Source organism: Falco naumanni, chromosome 21 (assembly GCF_017639655.2).
Source record: "Falco naumanni isolate bFalNau1 chromosome 21, bFalNau1.pat, whole genome shotgun sequence".
NCBI classification, from domain to species: Eukaryota; Metazoa; Chordata; class Aves; order Falconiformes; family Falconidae; genus Falco; species Falco naumanni.
The window spans coordinates 474,381-489,953 of record NC_054074.1 but is presented as its reverse complement, the minus strand read 5'-3'; the positions used below and the strand labels follow the sequence as shown (position 1 = coordinate 489,953).

The following is a 15,573-nucleotide window of genomic DNA, read 5'->3' as shown; positions in this document are numbered from 1 at the left end:
TTCCAGTAAATGTGGCCGAGCTGGCACTGCCACAAAAGAGCACAAGCGGCCACTGAGTGTATGGAAACATAGTCCAGAAATCAAAAGACAGGTCGTGCCTTTGGTATAGATTAGGAGGATGGTTCCCAACTTTTGTACTGCTGCGGTGATGCCGCTAGGTAGTTCAGCGTGGTGAAACCTTATTGTAAGTACCATAAGGTTTTGGGGTGATGTCACAGTCCAGTATACCCTAGATGGTTTGACTCATGGAACACCTTGGCAGCACACTTCTTCCTCTTAGAAACTGTCTCTTGCCAATGAGTTTGTGAAAAACGGAGAGATGGGAAAGAAATCCTAAATCAGAGAGAGGGACACACTTCACTGTGATTAGCGCTGAAAATATTGATTACAACAGGACAGGAATCTGGTACCACTTTTTAGGGAGGAGATTCAGCCCTTTGAAATACCTTCTTTTTCTTCATCGCTAATAATGGTACAGCTCCTAAAACCTTCATTTTCCTTTCTGGAATGAGCCTTCACAGCTTTATCAAGCCTGTTCGCTCTGGCAGTGTTCTCCCGACCAAAGTGGCTGATGTACAGTCACTTTACTTAGCTGATCCTCAGTGTATTAGCAGCGTTCTGTTACTGTAGACGTGATCTCTAGAAGGAAAAGCTATAATAAATAATAATAATAATAATTTTAAAAAGACAGAAAAAAGACTTTTGTTGAAAACACAGCCAAGTAAATTCAGGTTGCAAAACCTGAATTCTATGAGTTTTGGGAAATGGCTATGAGCAGCAGCCATTTCAAGAGTACCTCTGTAATCAGTCTGACCATTTAATGGGGGAGAGCAAAACGCATTTTTTAATTGGGTGTATTTGTTTTCTTCCAGACATTAGAAGAAAGGCAGGAATTTATATACAAGGTGGCAATACAGAGTAAACACAATCCATCTCTGCTTTTTCCAGGAGGAAGTATTTCTTCTCTAGTCCTTTTCCAAGTGCACGCATGCTCAGCCACAAAAACTTGGGTTTTTTACAGCTCATTCCCCAGCCAAGACCAGGAGACTCTACAGTTCCTGTGCAATGTCAAATGTTTCAGAATGGTATTAACCCCCCCCGTGATTACCCAGTTTTAGTTGGTAGGGACTTTGGTAGCTGGCTGGGCTGAAATTCAGTTTCAGGCTTGGAAGCTAAGAGAGTGCTGATGGGTCCTGTGGATATAGTGTTATGGGCACAACAGGAACTGTTTGTTTATTATTAGACAGAAAGGATGCAAAATTAAAAACTAGAATCTATCACCCAGAGCAACCTCAGAAGCACTTCTGGGAACTCTCCTTCTGGGTCTCCATGACAAGGGAAAGACGGACTGAGTCAGCTACTAGTAAGCAACAAGTTACAGGGTTTTTTCCGCATCACCTCACACTGCATTGTGCCCTGGGAAGCAAAGGCACCATTCCGAAAAGCAAACCCCCACCTGCCTCCTGCTCAACTCGTGCCCGAGACAGGCTTCAGGGGGTGACCTTGGGCAAGGCCAACTGCACAGAGTTGTTCCGAGTGACGGTGGCGTTACTCCCCTCTCTTCCGAGAGGGAATGCATCCGTCGGAGCCCGACGATGCTGCCACGGCCTCAAGCTGCAGCCAGGCCTGTGCTGGGCCTTCACTGCTCTCAGCCCTGGCCCTCACCCATGGACGTGACGTCCCAGTAGGACTGCAGACCTGCCCATCCCTATGGACCGGCCTGGTGATCTGCACTCTTGGAGGACTCTGCTTACTGTCCCCAGAACTGTCCCCAGAACTCTTCTGCTCTTCTTGGTGAGGGCCTGTGGGGCTGATCCCTGGCCCGTGTGGTCACAGACCCTGCCAGCCTTGCTGTGGCTCTTGCTTTGCCCTTCCTCTGCAGGACAGCCTACCCCTGATGTGCCCTCGCAGATACTGCTGTGTACGTAACACTTCCATCTTTACCCCTAAGAGCTACATCAGTATTACAGTCGCCTACTACTGTGACCATAGAAGGAACATCAAAAACCAGCCAAATAATTTCAGAAATACAGCCAAGAAAAAAGTAGTCAAAATCAACAACATGAAAAGAAGTATAAAGAAAGAACAAAGGTTACAAAAGAAAAACCACCACAATAACCCAAACAAAAATAAAGCTCACCTTTGTTCTTAATCTGCCAATTTCATTGACCATTTCAGAATACCTGTTCTTCGCTTCTCCCTGCAAATTCAGCTGGGACAGTCCCCCTCTTGCCTCATACACCCTTAGTTCCTTCGTAGCTCTGCTCAGCAGCCTCTTCAACCTGCACAGCAAATTAGTCACAAAAACAATGAAGCAAAGGAACAAAACTGGACTTTTTCACATACTCTCATGTAAACAGCACAGACACAGCTTGCTTTATCTTTAATGTACTTGACACACCAGGAATTACCAGGAAAAAACAGTATTCCTGTGCCACATACGCTTGGAGAGTCCAGATTTCACCTGAAAAGAGGAATGAAAGACTCCCTTTTTCCCCGGAGAACTGCAGGGCAACCTGCATCTGCAGTTGTTTTGGCAGCTATTGAAAACTAGGGGCTGGTGTACAGAAGTACCTTGCAAGAACTAACACGAGGCTGGCATCTGCTCACAGTTAGGTACACCTATTTTTACACTAAAGTTTAATAAAACATGACTTCTACGCAGGGATACCTCTTCACCACGCTAAAAAGCCGTACCTCTTACAGTCTTTCTGCAGATCGAAGTTTCTTTTCATTTCTTGGGCCAGACGTAGTTCAACTGGGCGTTTCAACTCTACCAGCTTCTTCACTTCCTTTCTTTCACTCTCGCACTTTCAAAAGAGAAAAGAAAGATGTATCACACACACAGAGCACAGGAAAAATACCGACGTACAGTCTGTGCATCTAGTGCTCTCCACAGAGAAGCTGCCGGACGTCTCTATCCGTTAGCCACGTTCCACAGAATGCCATGGGACAGAATTCCTGAGGCTATTCCATCCATCCCTTCAGGTTTCACATCAAACAGACCAATACGTAACTACAGAAACAGATGCCCTCGCCTGAAGCAAAGGCCATCCTCTTCTAGACATAACAGGTGGAAAAGATGCTGGAGAACACTTTTGGCAGTGCCTCTGCTCACAGTAGGGATTACGTAGGCATGCACTTCATGGGAGAACATCGATCCATCCAAAGCTTTCATGGGATCTTCCACCAACCAGCAGGCAGGGGCTTGTGGAGGAATCTGATCTTTTGGAGTTCTTCAACATTTTATTCCCCTCGGCCATTACCTCCACCTCTCCTGTGTGGGCATTTACTTAGCCACATGCTGGTTTTCCTCCTCTTGGTGTTTTCTCAGCCACACCAGAGGAGAGCTGGCAGCTGTTTTGACTTTGTACTTCCATTTTCCCTCCACAGAAAAGGAGAAAAGGGGAAGGCCGCCCCTTGGCAACTGGCAGGCGCTGCTTGTTTCCCAAGCACTCGTTCATTTACCCAGCATTCCTTCAGTATGTTTTTCTGCAAGGCTTTTAAGCTCCCGCTACGCTGAAAACATACAGCGGCTCCTCCATACACGCACTGGAAACATCAAGCATTTTAAACCTGCCTAGAAACCAACGGGTCAGAAGATGACCACACAAAATCCAAGGAAGAACTGGGAACTGTGGCCTTGCTCGATGTGCTCAACTGATAGCAAACCACACTGGGAACTCTTCCCAACAGAGCCACTCCAGAACTTACACAAAGATACCCATCTAGCTTTTATTTGCTTCCTCCGTGACCCCCAAACGATAAGGTACTCGCAGCCTGAATGGCAGGGATAACAGAAAGCAATGATATGTAAGAACCTGACCAGAAGGTGCAAGTGGTTCTCCTGGGTATTGGCTCGGTGCCCGGAGAATTTTCCGGGCTCACCTGTTGCAACAGTTCAGCCTTCTCCTCGTCCAGCTGAGCAACGCGCTCTTCAAGGTGGGATCGTGACTTCAAGTGCTCCTCCCACGTGCTGTGCAAGTCCTTGGATGTCAGAGCCAGCATGTTCTGCTTCTGCGTCTGTGAAAGCAACAGTGGCAGAAGAAAAAGTAAGGTGGCCGGAAAAGACAAGAGCACAGGAGAATGCAGTAACTTACACAGAAACAGGCCTAAGCTCTCCTCCACCCATCCAAGACCTATGGCCAAGGTTGATGTGGAGTGTAAAACACACCTTAGGAACCATAACCAAGAACAGCAGCTGGAGCTGGTGGGAAGAAGGAATACTCTAGAAGCGACAGGATGAGGTTACAACTTTGGGGCATAAGATGACATGCACACACACACACAAAATCACCCTACAGCTTTCCTGCAAAGCTCCTCTGGTTCCCTCTATACTTCAGTTTTCGTAAGAACACTGAAAAAGGTGGTGCAAAAGGACAACATTCGCTCCTACTTTCAACAGCTACACTCAGATTTATCCATATAGTTACAGACATTAAGTACCTTAGTTTTCAACTTTCTTTCCAACTCCTTTTGCAAGCGCAGCTTGTCTCTCTCCAGGTCACTGTGGTAGCGTGTAGTAACTTCAAGTGAAGCTTCTGGCATAGATTGCTTTTTAGGTGCATCAGCAAGCTCCTGCTGCAGTTGTCCAAACATGCCCTAACAAAACAGTTAAATTAGCATGAAGAAAGTTCTAAGAACATGAAATACGCCTTTAACTTATTTTATTATACAATTAGACCTGTCTAGATTGAACCCAAAAGTATGAAATTTTGCCTGCCACCAGCAGGCATCTGCATGGATGATGACCTCTTGTCATCTTTCTCAGCTGAGAACCTTTGACTATCAGCAGCTGTTCACGAGGATTTCTGTTTCCTAACACATAAAAAAGGCTCAGGTATTGTTCTTCCTTGAACAATACACAGGAACACACTGCCATCAGGTATTTTTTTCCTAACAAAACCCAAAGAAATCTGTTGTGATCTAAGAGCCACAGTTTGACTGCAAATATTACTCTGGTGACTGAAGGCAGGACTTTGTGTTAGATTGTTCTTTCTTCTGTTTCTTCACTATACAAATACAATTAAATGAATACAAATATCTGAAAGCTCCTTTGAGATACACTTTAAGGGTATGTTGAATCACATCCTCTTGTAGTCTTCTTACTCAGCTCGTTTTAGAAGTACTGATAGATTAGGTTTACAAAAATCTGCATAGCTCATATATATATACAGCTATATACATATACACACACACACACTCTCTCACATGATCTTCAAAAGGAACCCATTATTTTGGTAGTAAGAATACAAAGCAAGTCACAGTTTACAATGATTGACAGTACTGCTGGAGTGTGGCTACACATCATAAAAGAGAAAGCTTAAGGTCACCGTCTGACATGAACTTTGAGGAACAGGCAGGCCCCTCAGAACCCTCAAAACACATACAGAAATCAACAGCTGGACATTACTAATACTCTTCAATCTTGATAGCAGCTTACAGAGAACCTATTTTTTCCCCTCTGTAGAAGCTTCATATAAATCAACCCCCAACTTCACTTCTCTGTACCTTCATTTCTCAGCCCTCGTGTATTGGATGGTTCCTCCTTTTATACCACTCTCATTCATGTCATCAGTGCAATACTTACATCAAAACCATCAAATACTTAAGACTATTCTATAGGGCATAACGTGGACTAAGGAAAATAGATGAAAAAAAGTTCTAGAGAAGAATCACCTTTCTTGATCAGAGCTTAGACTTGGATACCTTTTTTCTGTTCTCTGCTTAGATCTGAGGACTAATATCCCCGTTGCCAAAACTTTCCGCAATTCCGAGAGAAACATAACAAACCAGAACAAATCAGTATTCTTTGGTCCCATGCATGGAACTTACACCGGATATATTAGGAACAAACTAATTTCAAGAATGGACAAACTTTAAATTGTTCTTTCTACGCATATACTTTACCTGTCTTTCTACTACGTCAGTCTCATATTTAAAGACTTGTTCCCTTAAATCAGTACACTTGGCATTTAAATCCTTGTTTCGCTCTTCTATTAGATAAACTTGCTTTTCCCTATCAGCTCTAAGTTTGCTGAAAATGTCATTAAAACAGTGCTGCACATAATCCACTATTTTTTCTTTCATGATCCTCTTGTTCTGCATCTCTTCCCATTGCTGATGGAGTAAAAAGGTTTTCACTCTGGAGCTGGGCCAATTGCTCCTGCAAGGACTCCTGTTTTATTACAAGTTTGCTTACTGGATCTTTCTCAAGTTGTCGAGCATGATCACATTCCTTTGCCCGACACTGGCCTTGACTTAATTCTTTTTTGCCATTTCTAAAAGCAAAGCTTTTTCTCTGAGCATTTGCTTCAACTGGTGAAGCTCATTTTCTAGCCTATTAGCTTTGCTTTCAGCTTTACACAGCTGCAGAGACAAGCTCTTGTTGGCTTCTTGCACGTCAGAGAGGTCACGATGGAGCTCGACTTGCAAGCAAAGGCATTCATCACGTTCTCTGTGAAATCTTCGTTCAGCATTGCTTTTTGATGACAAATGAAGTTCAAGTTCTTGAACTGCAGCGTTCAGGGAGGAACAAAATGATTCAATTTCTGTCTCTAGCCTGTCTTTGCTTTTGTTTGTCTGCTCAAGTTTGGAAGTCAGCACTGCAGATTCTGTCTTTAGTAAGTCCAGCTCCGTGTTGAACTGAAAAAACATTTGTCTTAACGCTTCCTTGTTCAGTTTAAGTTCCTTTTTGAGAGCTTCATTTTTTTCTTTCAAGGTCTCATTTTCCTTTAAATATTTCCCTTGTTCCTCCTGGTGCCTAAGTCTTACTTGAGTGAGTTCTAGCCTTAGCATAGCAATCTCATCTTGTAGTAACTGATTCTTGTACAACAGATCCTGTTCTCTGTCAGTGCTGGATTCCTGAATGACAGGGAAAATGAATAAAGAGCCAATTGGGAAATGAATCTACAAAAAACCTGCAGCAATATACTGCATTTTAACATTTCTAGTACTAAAGCATGACTTCAAAGATGAAGTTTCAGGCAATAAGCTACTCTGTGAACCCACGCACATGTACAATGTACGTACACAACGGAAGTGCAACATATCCTTAAAACCTAAATGAACATCTCAAATATACAGTTACGTTTTTTTCCCCCCTTAAACCAGCAACCAAAGCTTTTAAAATGACAGCGCTTTCTTGTATGTGCATGCCTTTATAATACTGCCTTTAAGGTTGAATTAGTTGTGCTACGGATCTGGTAAAAACAAGGCTAGAAAGGGTATTTTCCTTCTCAAATGTCTTCTGAACACTTATCCTTTTGTGTTACTGGAAGTTAGCTATGAAACTCAATCACCCCTGGAATGCAATAGTCCTGTATATTTCCTCTTTATTGTATGTATAACTTTTTTCCACTTAAACACATTCACCCTACGTTTATTGGGCAGCACAGCCAAGAACAAAAAGGCTTCCAGGCACTGCACATTCTTTAGGAAATTCAGTAAACTCTTTTCAAGATCTTTTTTAATACAGTGCTTATGATTGCTTTTTCTCCTCCAGTTACTCTAACTCTTACAGAGAGTTGAATTCATTGCTGATATTCGATCATAAAATTTTAGTTATGTGGAGGTGGAAAAGAAAGGCATACTTGAAGTAAGTTCAATAAGGGAATAACTAATTAAAAAAAAAAAAAAAAAGGCAATGGAAACACAAACACTGTCAAACAACTTTCTTCCTGGTCAACCTTGCCATAGGTAGCTAGGTGTTTCACTGCTAGAAAGCCTAAAAAGTGATGACAAAATGTCTATGAAATGGAAAATAACAGATAGGTTAAGAAACGGTGTAAACAGTGTCTTCTATTAGTTTCCTACTTGCACAAGTAATTCAGGTACATACAGGAGTGATGCTGCTTTCCAGAACTTTTAGACATAAGAGAAAACAAGAAAGGTATTTACCCAGATAAGTTACACTGGCAAACAGTAAATAAACCATCAAGAAACAGAAAAAGTTATGTAAGATTTATTATGACTTTAAAACAAACATGGTGAAATTTAATTTATTAGAAAAAAAATCTGCTTACCTCTGATTTTTTTCCTATAGATCTTCTTGTGGGCACCGGGGCCCGGGGGGCAGCGATCTCCCTCGGGCTCTCGGCAGAGGAGCTCGGCAGCAGCCCGGGCTGCGAGAGGGGTCGGCTCGGGGGGCGGGGGGCCACCCGGGGCGGGGGGACACCCCTCCCGGCCGGCGGGCGGTCCGGCAGGCGGTGCCGCGGGCTGGAGCGACCCCGCCCGCCCCTCCCTCGGGGACAGCCGGCGGCTGGAACCCGGTGGCCGCCCCCCGCCCCCCCGCGCCGCGGTGCGCTCGCTGCGGGGTGCGCCGGCGGGGCCGCTGTGCCCGGGCCGCAGACCCCGCACGGCAGCCGGGGAGGGCTCCGCCGTCCCCCCCCGCCCTGCCCGGGGGCGGCTGCGGGAGCGGCGCGGGCGAGCCGGGGGAGCTGCGGGTGACGGGCGCCCCCCGAGCGGTTGCGGAGGACGGGAACGGCCGCGGCAGAGGCCGCGAGTGCGGCGTGAAGGTGCCGGTCAGCCGGAGCCGCCTCCCGCGGGGGGCCCGGGATCGCTGCCGGGTCTCCGCGCGGTCGGGGCTGTCGCTGCCGAGGTTCGAGACGTTTCGCCGCCGCCCCTCGCCCCGGCACGCTCCTGCGACGGCGGCGCTGGCCGTGCCCGGCTCGGGGCAGGCGTTTGCCAGCCGGAGACCGGACCCCTTTTCCGGGAGAGGCCGGAGCGAGGCGGCGAGCGCCGGGGAGCGCGCAGGGAAGGGAGCGGGCAGCCCTCCGCAGGGGGCGAGCCCGGGGGCTGCGCTGCGGCTCCGCACTCGCGGCTCCGCCTCAGCCGCAGGCAGCCCCCGCAGAGCCGCCCCCGGCCCCGCGCCGCGCCGCAGGCAGCCCCCGGCGCCCCGGGAGGCGCTGCGGACCGACGGCTTGCACATCGGTGGTCAGCAGAAGGCAGCTCTGCGCCTTAAGTGGCGACGTAGAGAAAAGATGTGTCTGCAGCGAAGCACGGGAGAGGGTCCGGAGGACAGAGCGTGTTGCAGGCGCTTGGCAGCACACGGCCTCGGGAGGGGGAACAGACGCCATGGGTCAAGCTGGGGCATAAGCTAAGGTCAAGGAGAACCAGTTGGTTAATGGGACCAAACAGAAATGACTTGAACCGTGCATGAACACTTGAGTGAAACTAAAGACCGCTGTGCCTTTAAATGGGGACGAGGCTCGTAAGACCCAGTGAGGATTAAGTGTGACTAAAGGTCATCGTAAACGGTTTTTCCAGGTGTATAAAGTATTTTCCTGTCGCGACGAGCTGTGCTAGCTTTGTGGGTTTGCCCCCCAGCTCCTATCCCCGCAGAGACGCGTGCCTGGTCCCTCGGCCGTGCGGGTGCTCGATCCGTTGCACGGCGGGCGATGGGATCCGGCGGTTCGACAGCAGCATCAGGTCCCGAGGAGACGGTCGCTGCCAGCCCCGGCCGGGCTCGGCGCTCGGCGGGGCTGCGCGACGTCCCGGTGCGACATGTCCCTTCCCGGGGCTCGCCCCCCGTCTGGGTGCGAGGGGGGTGGCGGCGCGGCGGGTGGCGGGCCTGCCGGGGTGGGAGATGCGGCTCCAGGTGCTTTGCCCGCCGGCCCGGACGGTGCTTTCGCCTCTCGTTACGCGTTCGGGGGAGGCAGGAGGGTCGCCGTTACCGTCAGCGAGCCCGTGCTGCCGCCGCTGCCCGGCGTCGGGGCTGTGTGGCATCCCGGGGTGGCGGGGAGCGGAGCGATGCGCCTCGTCCTTGCAGGGTGCTGAGCTGCCCTTCCCCGGGGCCAGGGCTCGCTGCCGCTTCCAGCTGCACAGGATTTGGTCCCGCAGCCTCAGTGTGAGGGCTGGATTTTCGCGAAACGAGGAGGAGCTGCTGGCACCTTCTGTACTGACGGGCGGCTTGATTTCTTGCCGTGCTTTTCGTACATCTTTAATAGCCCGGTGGAGTACAAATTGTAAAGGAAACTTCATACGCAGAGTTTGAGAGTTTGAAGAGAGATTATTCACCCTCTAGCTGTCGTGAGGTTTCACCTCTCCTTCCTGGCAGGACTGATCTTCCAGTTAGAAGTGAAACAAGGTCAAACGGTTAAAAAAAAAGGCTTCCTTCTGTCAGGGCGAATCTAAATCAATCAAATTCCCAGGCACCAAAGTGTGTTGTGTAACAAATGGGAGTGCAAAGGTAAGCACGTAGCTTTGCGTGTGCGAGAGCGGTTGTGGGACTTCTCTGTAAGTTCTAACACCTTGCTCTTTGCGCTGTTCTTCTGCAAATTTGCCTGGATTTTAAGTATGGACAGAAGAGGGAGAGAACGAACATATGCATTTGATTTGCTTAATAGAAAATATCTTGGCAGAAACACATGCTTGTGCTGTGTATTCTGTTAGAGCTTGGCTTTTTAAAATACTCATGTGTTCTGTCTAATGAAAAGCTGGTAGTATCTCCCATTCACCTAAGAATATGTTCAAACATAGCTTGAGATATGCTGCTAATCACGTTAAGAAAAATGTATAGCTTAATATCAAACTAGCTAAAGTGCAGTCACTGGGGAATATCTCGGTGCTTGTAAACTTTAATTTAAAGAGTGCTGTGAGGCTGGATTACCGGATAACCAGTACAATTGAAACAGCAGTATTACCCCCTCTTTTTTGAAGGAAGACTGTAGGTCGTTTTGAACAGCATAGAATCATAGAATCATTTAGGTTGGAAAAGTGCTTTAAGATCATTGAGTCCAGCCATTAACCTGACACTGCCAAGTCCATCACTAAACTGTGTCCCTGAGCACCACATCTACACATCTTTGAAATGCCTCCAGGGATGGTGAGGCCACCCTGAAACTTCCCTGGGCAGCTGGTTCCAGTCCTTGACAACCCTTTCAGTGAAGAATTTTTTCCAAATGTCCAATCTAAACCTCCCCTGGGGCAACCTGAAGCTGTTTCCTCTTGTCCTATCCCTTGTATCCTTGTTGGATCTGGTAGAAATGATCCCCAGATGGCAGTGTGTAAAGGATAATTTAAATTCCAGATTCTGGTTGCCTGGCATTAGCAAAAATAAAGCTTTTGTGTTATTTCTCTTAACAGTTAAAAATTAGATGCAGGAAAAATAAAGAGAAACACTAAGTACTGAATCCCCCCCCCCCCCCTCCATTTACATTTTGGTAAGAGGGAACTAATTTGCTCTCCTGTCTGCTGTGCATCCTGGTGCTGAGCTAATCTTTTCTATGCCCTAGATTGTTATTAGCCTTGCTTGCTTATTACTGAAAGATTTACTTTCTAGGACTCCTTTTAATTCCGTTTGCTGCTACACTGCCTTTTGTCTTAAATGTTATTTTTTTGTAGTGTCCTTTGAAAGATTCTTGGCCTTTTCTAACCCGGGACAAATTTATAGTAGCCTGGTCGAGTTTTCCTAATCATTAACGATCTTCCCAGCAGGATATGTTCTTTGTCTTCTTCCTAACGTGATTCAGGACACACTCTGTTTTAAAGTGCCTTTACCCTTGAACCATTGTGCTGGGATTTAGTGTATTAACCCAAACTCTAGTAGATTTTTCTTGAGGCTTTTCTGTGTCACTTTGCACAGCACTCGTAAGATACCCGCTGTCAAAGTGCTTGCACTTTAGTAATAACACCTTGGCATTGTTAAAGTAAGTATGTTTAAATTTTCCTTTGGCCGACTCATCTGTTTTAATTCCTTAAGTATTCAGATTTGTTCTGAGACAGGTCGAGGAAAGGAGCACTTGTTCTTTACAGAGGATGAAATAGCAGAAATAAATGTGTAAATAGGCATGACCATTAGGCCATTAGGGGTGTTTCTGTGGGTATGTCTGCTATGCCCAGAATGGTGTAAGAACAGTAATCCGCTTTGCAAATTTGGCTGTATGACCATATCACTATGTTTAGAGGTGCAGGCATCAATAGATGCAAGTGTTTTCACAGAATTAAGAAAACCATCTTGTCCATGCAGTCCAGCCATAAATGATGCACAGAACAACAAATGATAGAAAAAAAAAAAAAGTCTTTTCAGACGCATATGAGCAAATAGAGTATTCTGTGCTGTCCTGTACACGCATGTGTGTACATGTATTCGTAGCCAGTGAGTCATGGCTCCTAAGCCTGATTTAAAAACTGAATGAGTTCATTATAATCTCCTCCCCTCCCCCCCCCCAAAAAAAAAAAAAAAAATATCTGAGGAATCAATCTAATCTGCTTTACTAAATATACATGTGAAAATGCTTACCAGGGATAAACCTGGGGACTCTACATATTTCTCTCTTTTTTCCTCCAACAGAATGAAATCACCTTTGAGACAATAAAGGAGTTAGGAGAGGAGCCAGTGTGTCCCATTCAGTATTCTCTGTGTATCTGCGTGCACCGCTTCCCCTGTTTGGTTCCTGATCTAGACGGGAAGGACAGGGAGGGTGTAAGGACACTGCAACTCTCAGAGAGAAGATCGGCTTTTGTGCTGGCTTCAGCCAGTTCTGAGCTCTTTGGGGCTTAAATCTCCCAGAATGGGTGTGATGTTGAGTTGTCTACTCCAGGGCAAATGGAGAGGAGGAGGGGCGCCTGGAGGGAGGACCACTGGCGCAGGGGACACCCTGAGCATCAGAAGTTGTTGGAACCACTGATGACTAGAGCTGTGACCAGGGGGGACCTCTCAGATTTCTCTGCATGGGGTACCCCAGTTGCTGGGACGTACATTAAGCAGAGATTGTGCGGTGTGGTGGGAGGGTGACTTGGTTTGCAAAGGGGGAGCTCAGGCCAAACCCCTGCCAGGCAGGTAGAACTGCAGATCCTCCCTGTGCTTCGCGTTCACCTTGCCTATGACAACGTGCCACAGAAAAGCTGAGCACAGCCCTTTGCTGACGCCCAGCAGCTTGTGCTCCCTGCTGTGCCCCTCTGAAATGTTTTGGTTGATCGTCATTTCATGGAGAGCTCTGTTGTCCCCACAGCCAGGGCTACTGCAGCAGTAGCAAACCAGGGCTTCTAGTTACTCCCCGACACCTGCCTTCCTCCCCCTCTGCATCTCCCCAGCTCTCACAGAGGAGGGGTTGCCAGTGGTGCCTTCTTCAGGCAGGGCACACCTGCAGCTTCCATTGAATACCCTCCTTTCCTCTGAAAGCCCTGCCTCTTTCTGGCGGGTGGGGTTTGCTCATTTCCATGGGCGCTTTTGCAGGTGGTGGTGACATGGGAAGGAAAGGGACATACAGTGCTGGAGGTAAAGAGCCGCTGCGCGTCTGTTTACACCGTGTTTGTACAGCTGAGGTGGGTACAGATCAGGGGTGGCTTTGCTGGAGAACTTTGCCAGGGATATAACTGACCGCCTGTTTGGGAGTCCCAGAGCAGCACGTTCGGTAACAGGAGATCGCTGCACTGCCTGCCCTTGCCGTTGCTCTTGCGCATGCGGCAGTAAATACCTCCTCTGCACAAAACTGAGTCCGGGTAGAGTCCATGGAGACAGTTTTGGTAAGAGTCCCAGGTGCTGCAGAAAAGCAGTCTGAGGTCTCAGCTGAGCTGTACTGCTTCAGAAGGGAGATTAGCCATAGATAGGTATGTGGTTTCTTTCTCAAAGAGGGAAGGATGGTGTGGGATGATAGTCCTTTGCTCGGTGGTCCTGTGGGCGTGTGCACTGGAGAGGAGCCATCACAGGCCACCTCTTCCTGAGCAAGCCACCACTGTGGGAGGCACTGAGATGCTCAGCAGAGGCAGTTTAGGAGCGACAGGGGTGGTCTGTCGTGCTGCTTGGAGGTAATCCCCTCCATACAACCCTGAGATGCAACGTACCCAGCTAGAAGGAATCCCAGAAGAGATGGACAAAAAGATGAACACGTGCAGGTATTGCTCCCCAGCAACATGCGAAAACATTCATCAGCAGTACATATCCTGGCATGTATCTGTTCATATGGAAGGTGAATATTTATGGTTTTTAGTGTAAGTCAAAAGTTGTTGGACAGTCTGGTTTGCCTTGGAACGAAACCATACAATTAAATTTCGCGAAGCAACCCGTGTTTCAAATCCGTGGACAAGGTGAAATGCCATGTGCATGAGAGTGTTTCTCGTCAGCGCGGATCTTTGCTGTCTCTAAAGCAGTGCAGGCTGGGGCTGTGGGTGCTACTGGAGATACGCAGCCCGCCTGCACTGCAGGAAGGTCATTGTGGTCTGACTGTCAGATGGAGCTGTATGTTGTACAATAGTGTACGTGTTGTGCCAAGCTTTCTGCAGGTAAAGAAAGAAGCAGTCATGTATTTGACAACAGCAATCATAGGTGATGCTGTGAAGAAATTCAGGGAAAATCTGCGGCGCATGGGATTTTGACTACAACCAAGCTGTAGTTCTGACTTGTCTTGGTCACTTTAATTAGTAATGTGTCATTAATTTAAAAATAACCGGTGCAGTTAAAAGAGCATGGGTGTTGGTCAGAAATGCCTGGTTTCTCGTGTAAATTGACCAACTCAGACGCACTGATGCAAGTGCCTGGATGAATCGGTAAAACAGGGCTGGGCTAGCCAGGGTTGGCACGGGCAGCGTGTGCAACACGTAGTTGTTTAGGCAATAGCTCTAATTCAGAGTTATGATGGAGGTGCTGAATGTGCTTGGTTTTGAAAGCACGCAGTGTTCGTTAGCTTCAACGGAAACTGCAGGATCCTGCTGTTCAAATCAATGAAACTGTGAGATACAATCCACTGTTCAGGAAAGTCAGAATATGTTTTTAAGGAAGTCTCTGTTGGTAGGTAAAACCGCTGCTGAAGCGATAGCAGCGATGGAGCGTGTGTAAAAGAGCCTAGGGAGACCTGCAGCCTTCTGGAGCCAGGCAGAGTATTTCCTGTTCACTTTAGCTATTGGTCACGAAGGGAAGATGCTTCCTACAAATTGGGGTTTGTTCTAATGGAAATAGGTGACTTGTGAATAAAGAGGGCAGTGCAGAGTTGTCTTTTTTCCCCATTTTTGGAAAACAGAATGCATTATTGTTCCAGTTTAACAATAGGTGGCACTTGGTTCCAGTGCAAGTAGTTATCTCTTCATTGCCATAAAAAGAAATCCATACAATTATATCAGTTCTGATTCTGAATCAAAGAATGAAAATAGCTTCTAAACAGGGTCTTGACTAATAATTCATGTGCTGTGGTATCTGCATGGTGTGTCTTCATTGCCTTTCACTAAAATTCCTCTTTCCTGTGAAATCAGTTGTGTTTGTGGGTTTGGGATCTTTTTTTCTTTCCTCCCCTTGTTCGCAGTTCCACTTGATTTTTTTCTGGTGGTGTTACAACGAACATTGTGCAGTCCTCCTAACGCTTTGTCCATCAGTAATGTTTTCACTTTTTTCTTGTTCATGTTTTAAGAGACACTATTGTTTTCTTTCTAAGGGCTGTATTTTTGTTATGTCTTGCATCATGAGTGAATTCAAAGTACTTTCAATGGCATAATACACTTTGTAGTGTAATTTTGTGAAAATGCTTCTCTATGAATTAAAAAAAGATCATTTTATATTATTTCAGGGGTAAACCCTGAATTAATCAATCTTGGATGTGGTGTTTCTGTCTTCTAGAAATACGTGAAGCTTAACTTTATTTT

At 46.9% G+C, this 15,573-nt stretch overlaps 1 protein-coding gene across 2 annotated transcripts; it reads right to left on the bottom strand.

Annotated features, from left to right (window-relative positions):
• Positions 1-345: 345 nt before the first annotated feature.
• Positions 346-6,376, bottom strand: LOC121080170 (ankyrin repeat domain-containing protein 26-like). Of its 2 annotated transcripts, none has more exons than XM_040578042.1 (6): positions 5,911-6,376; positions 4,447-4,602; positions 3,889-4,023; positions 2,698-2,810; positions 2,141-2,282; positions 346-652 (listed from the first exon to the last, which is right to left on the bottom strand). In XM_040578042.1, exons 1-6 carry the CDS (start codon positions 6,106-6,108, stop codon positions 608-610), a joined length of 789 nt encoding a protein of 262 aa, XP_040433976.1. In that variant the 5' UTR covers positions 6,109-6,376; the 3' UTR covers positions 346-607. The 2 variants fall into 2 exon arrangements, with proteins under 2 accessions (XP_040433976.1, XP_040433977.1); XM_040578043.1 differs by having other exon boundaries at positions 346-639.
• Between the last annotated feature and the right edge of the window lie 9,197 nt (positions 6,377-15,573).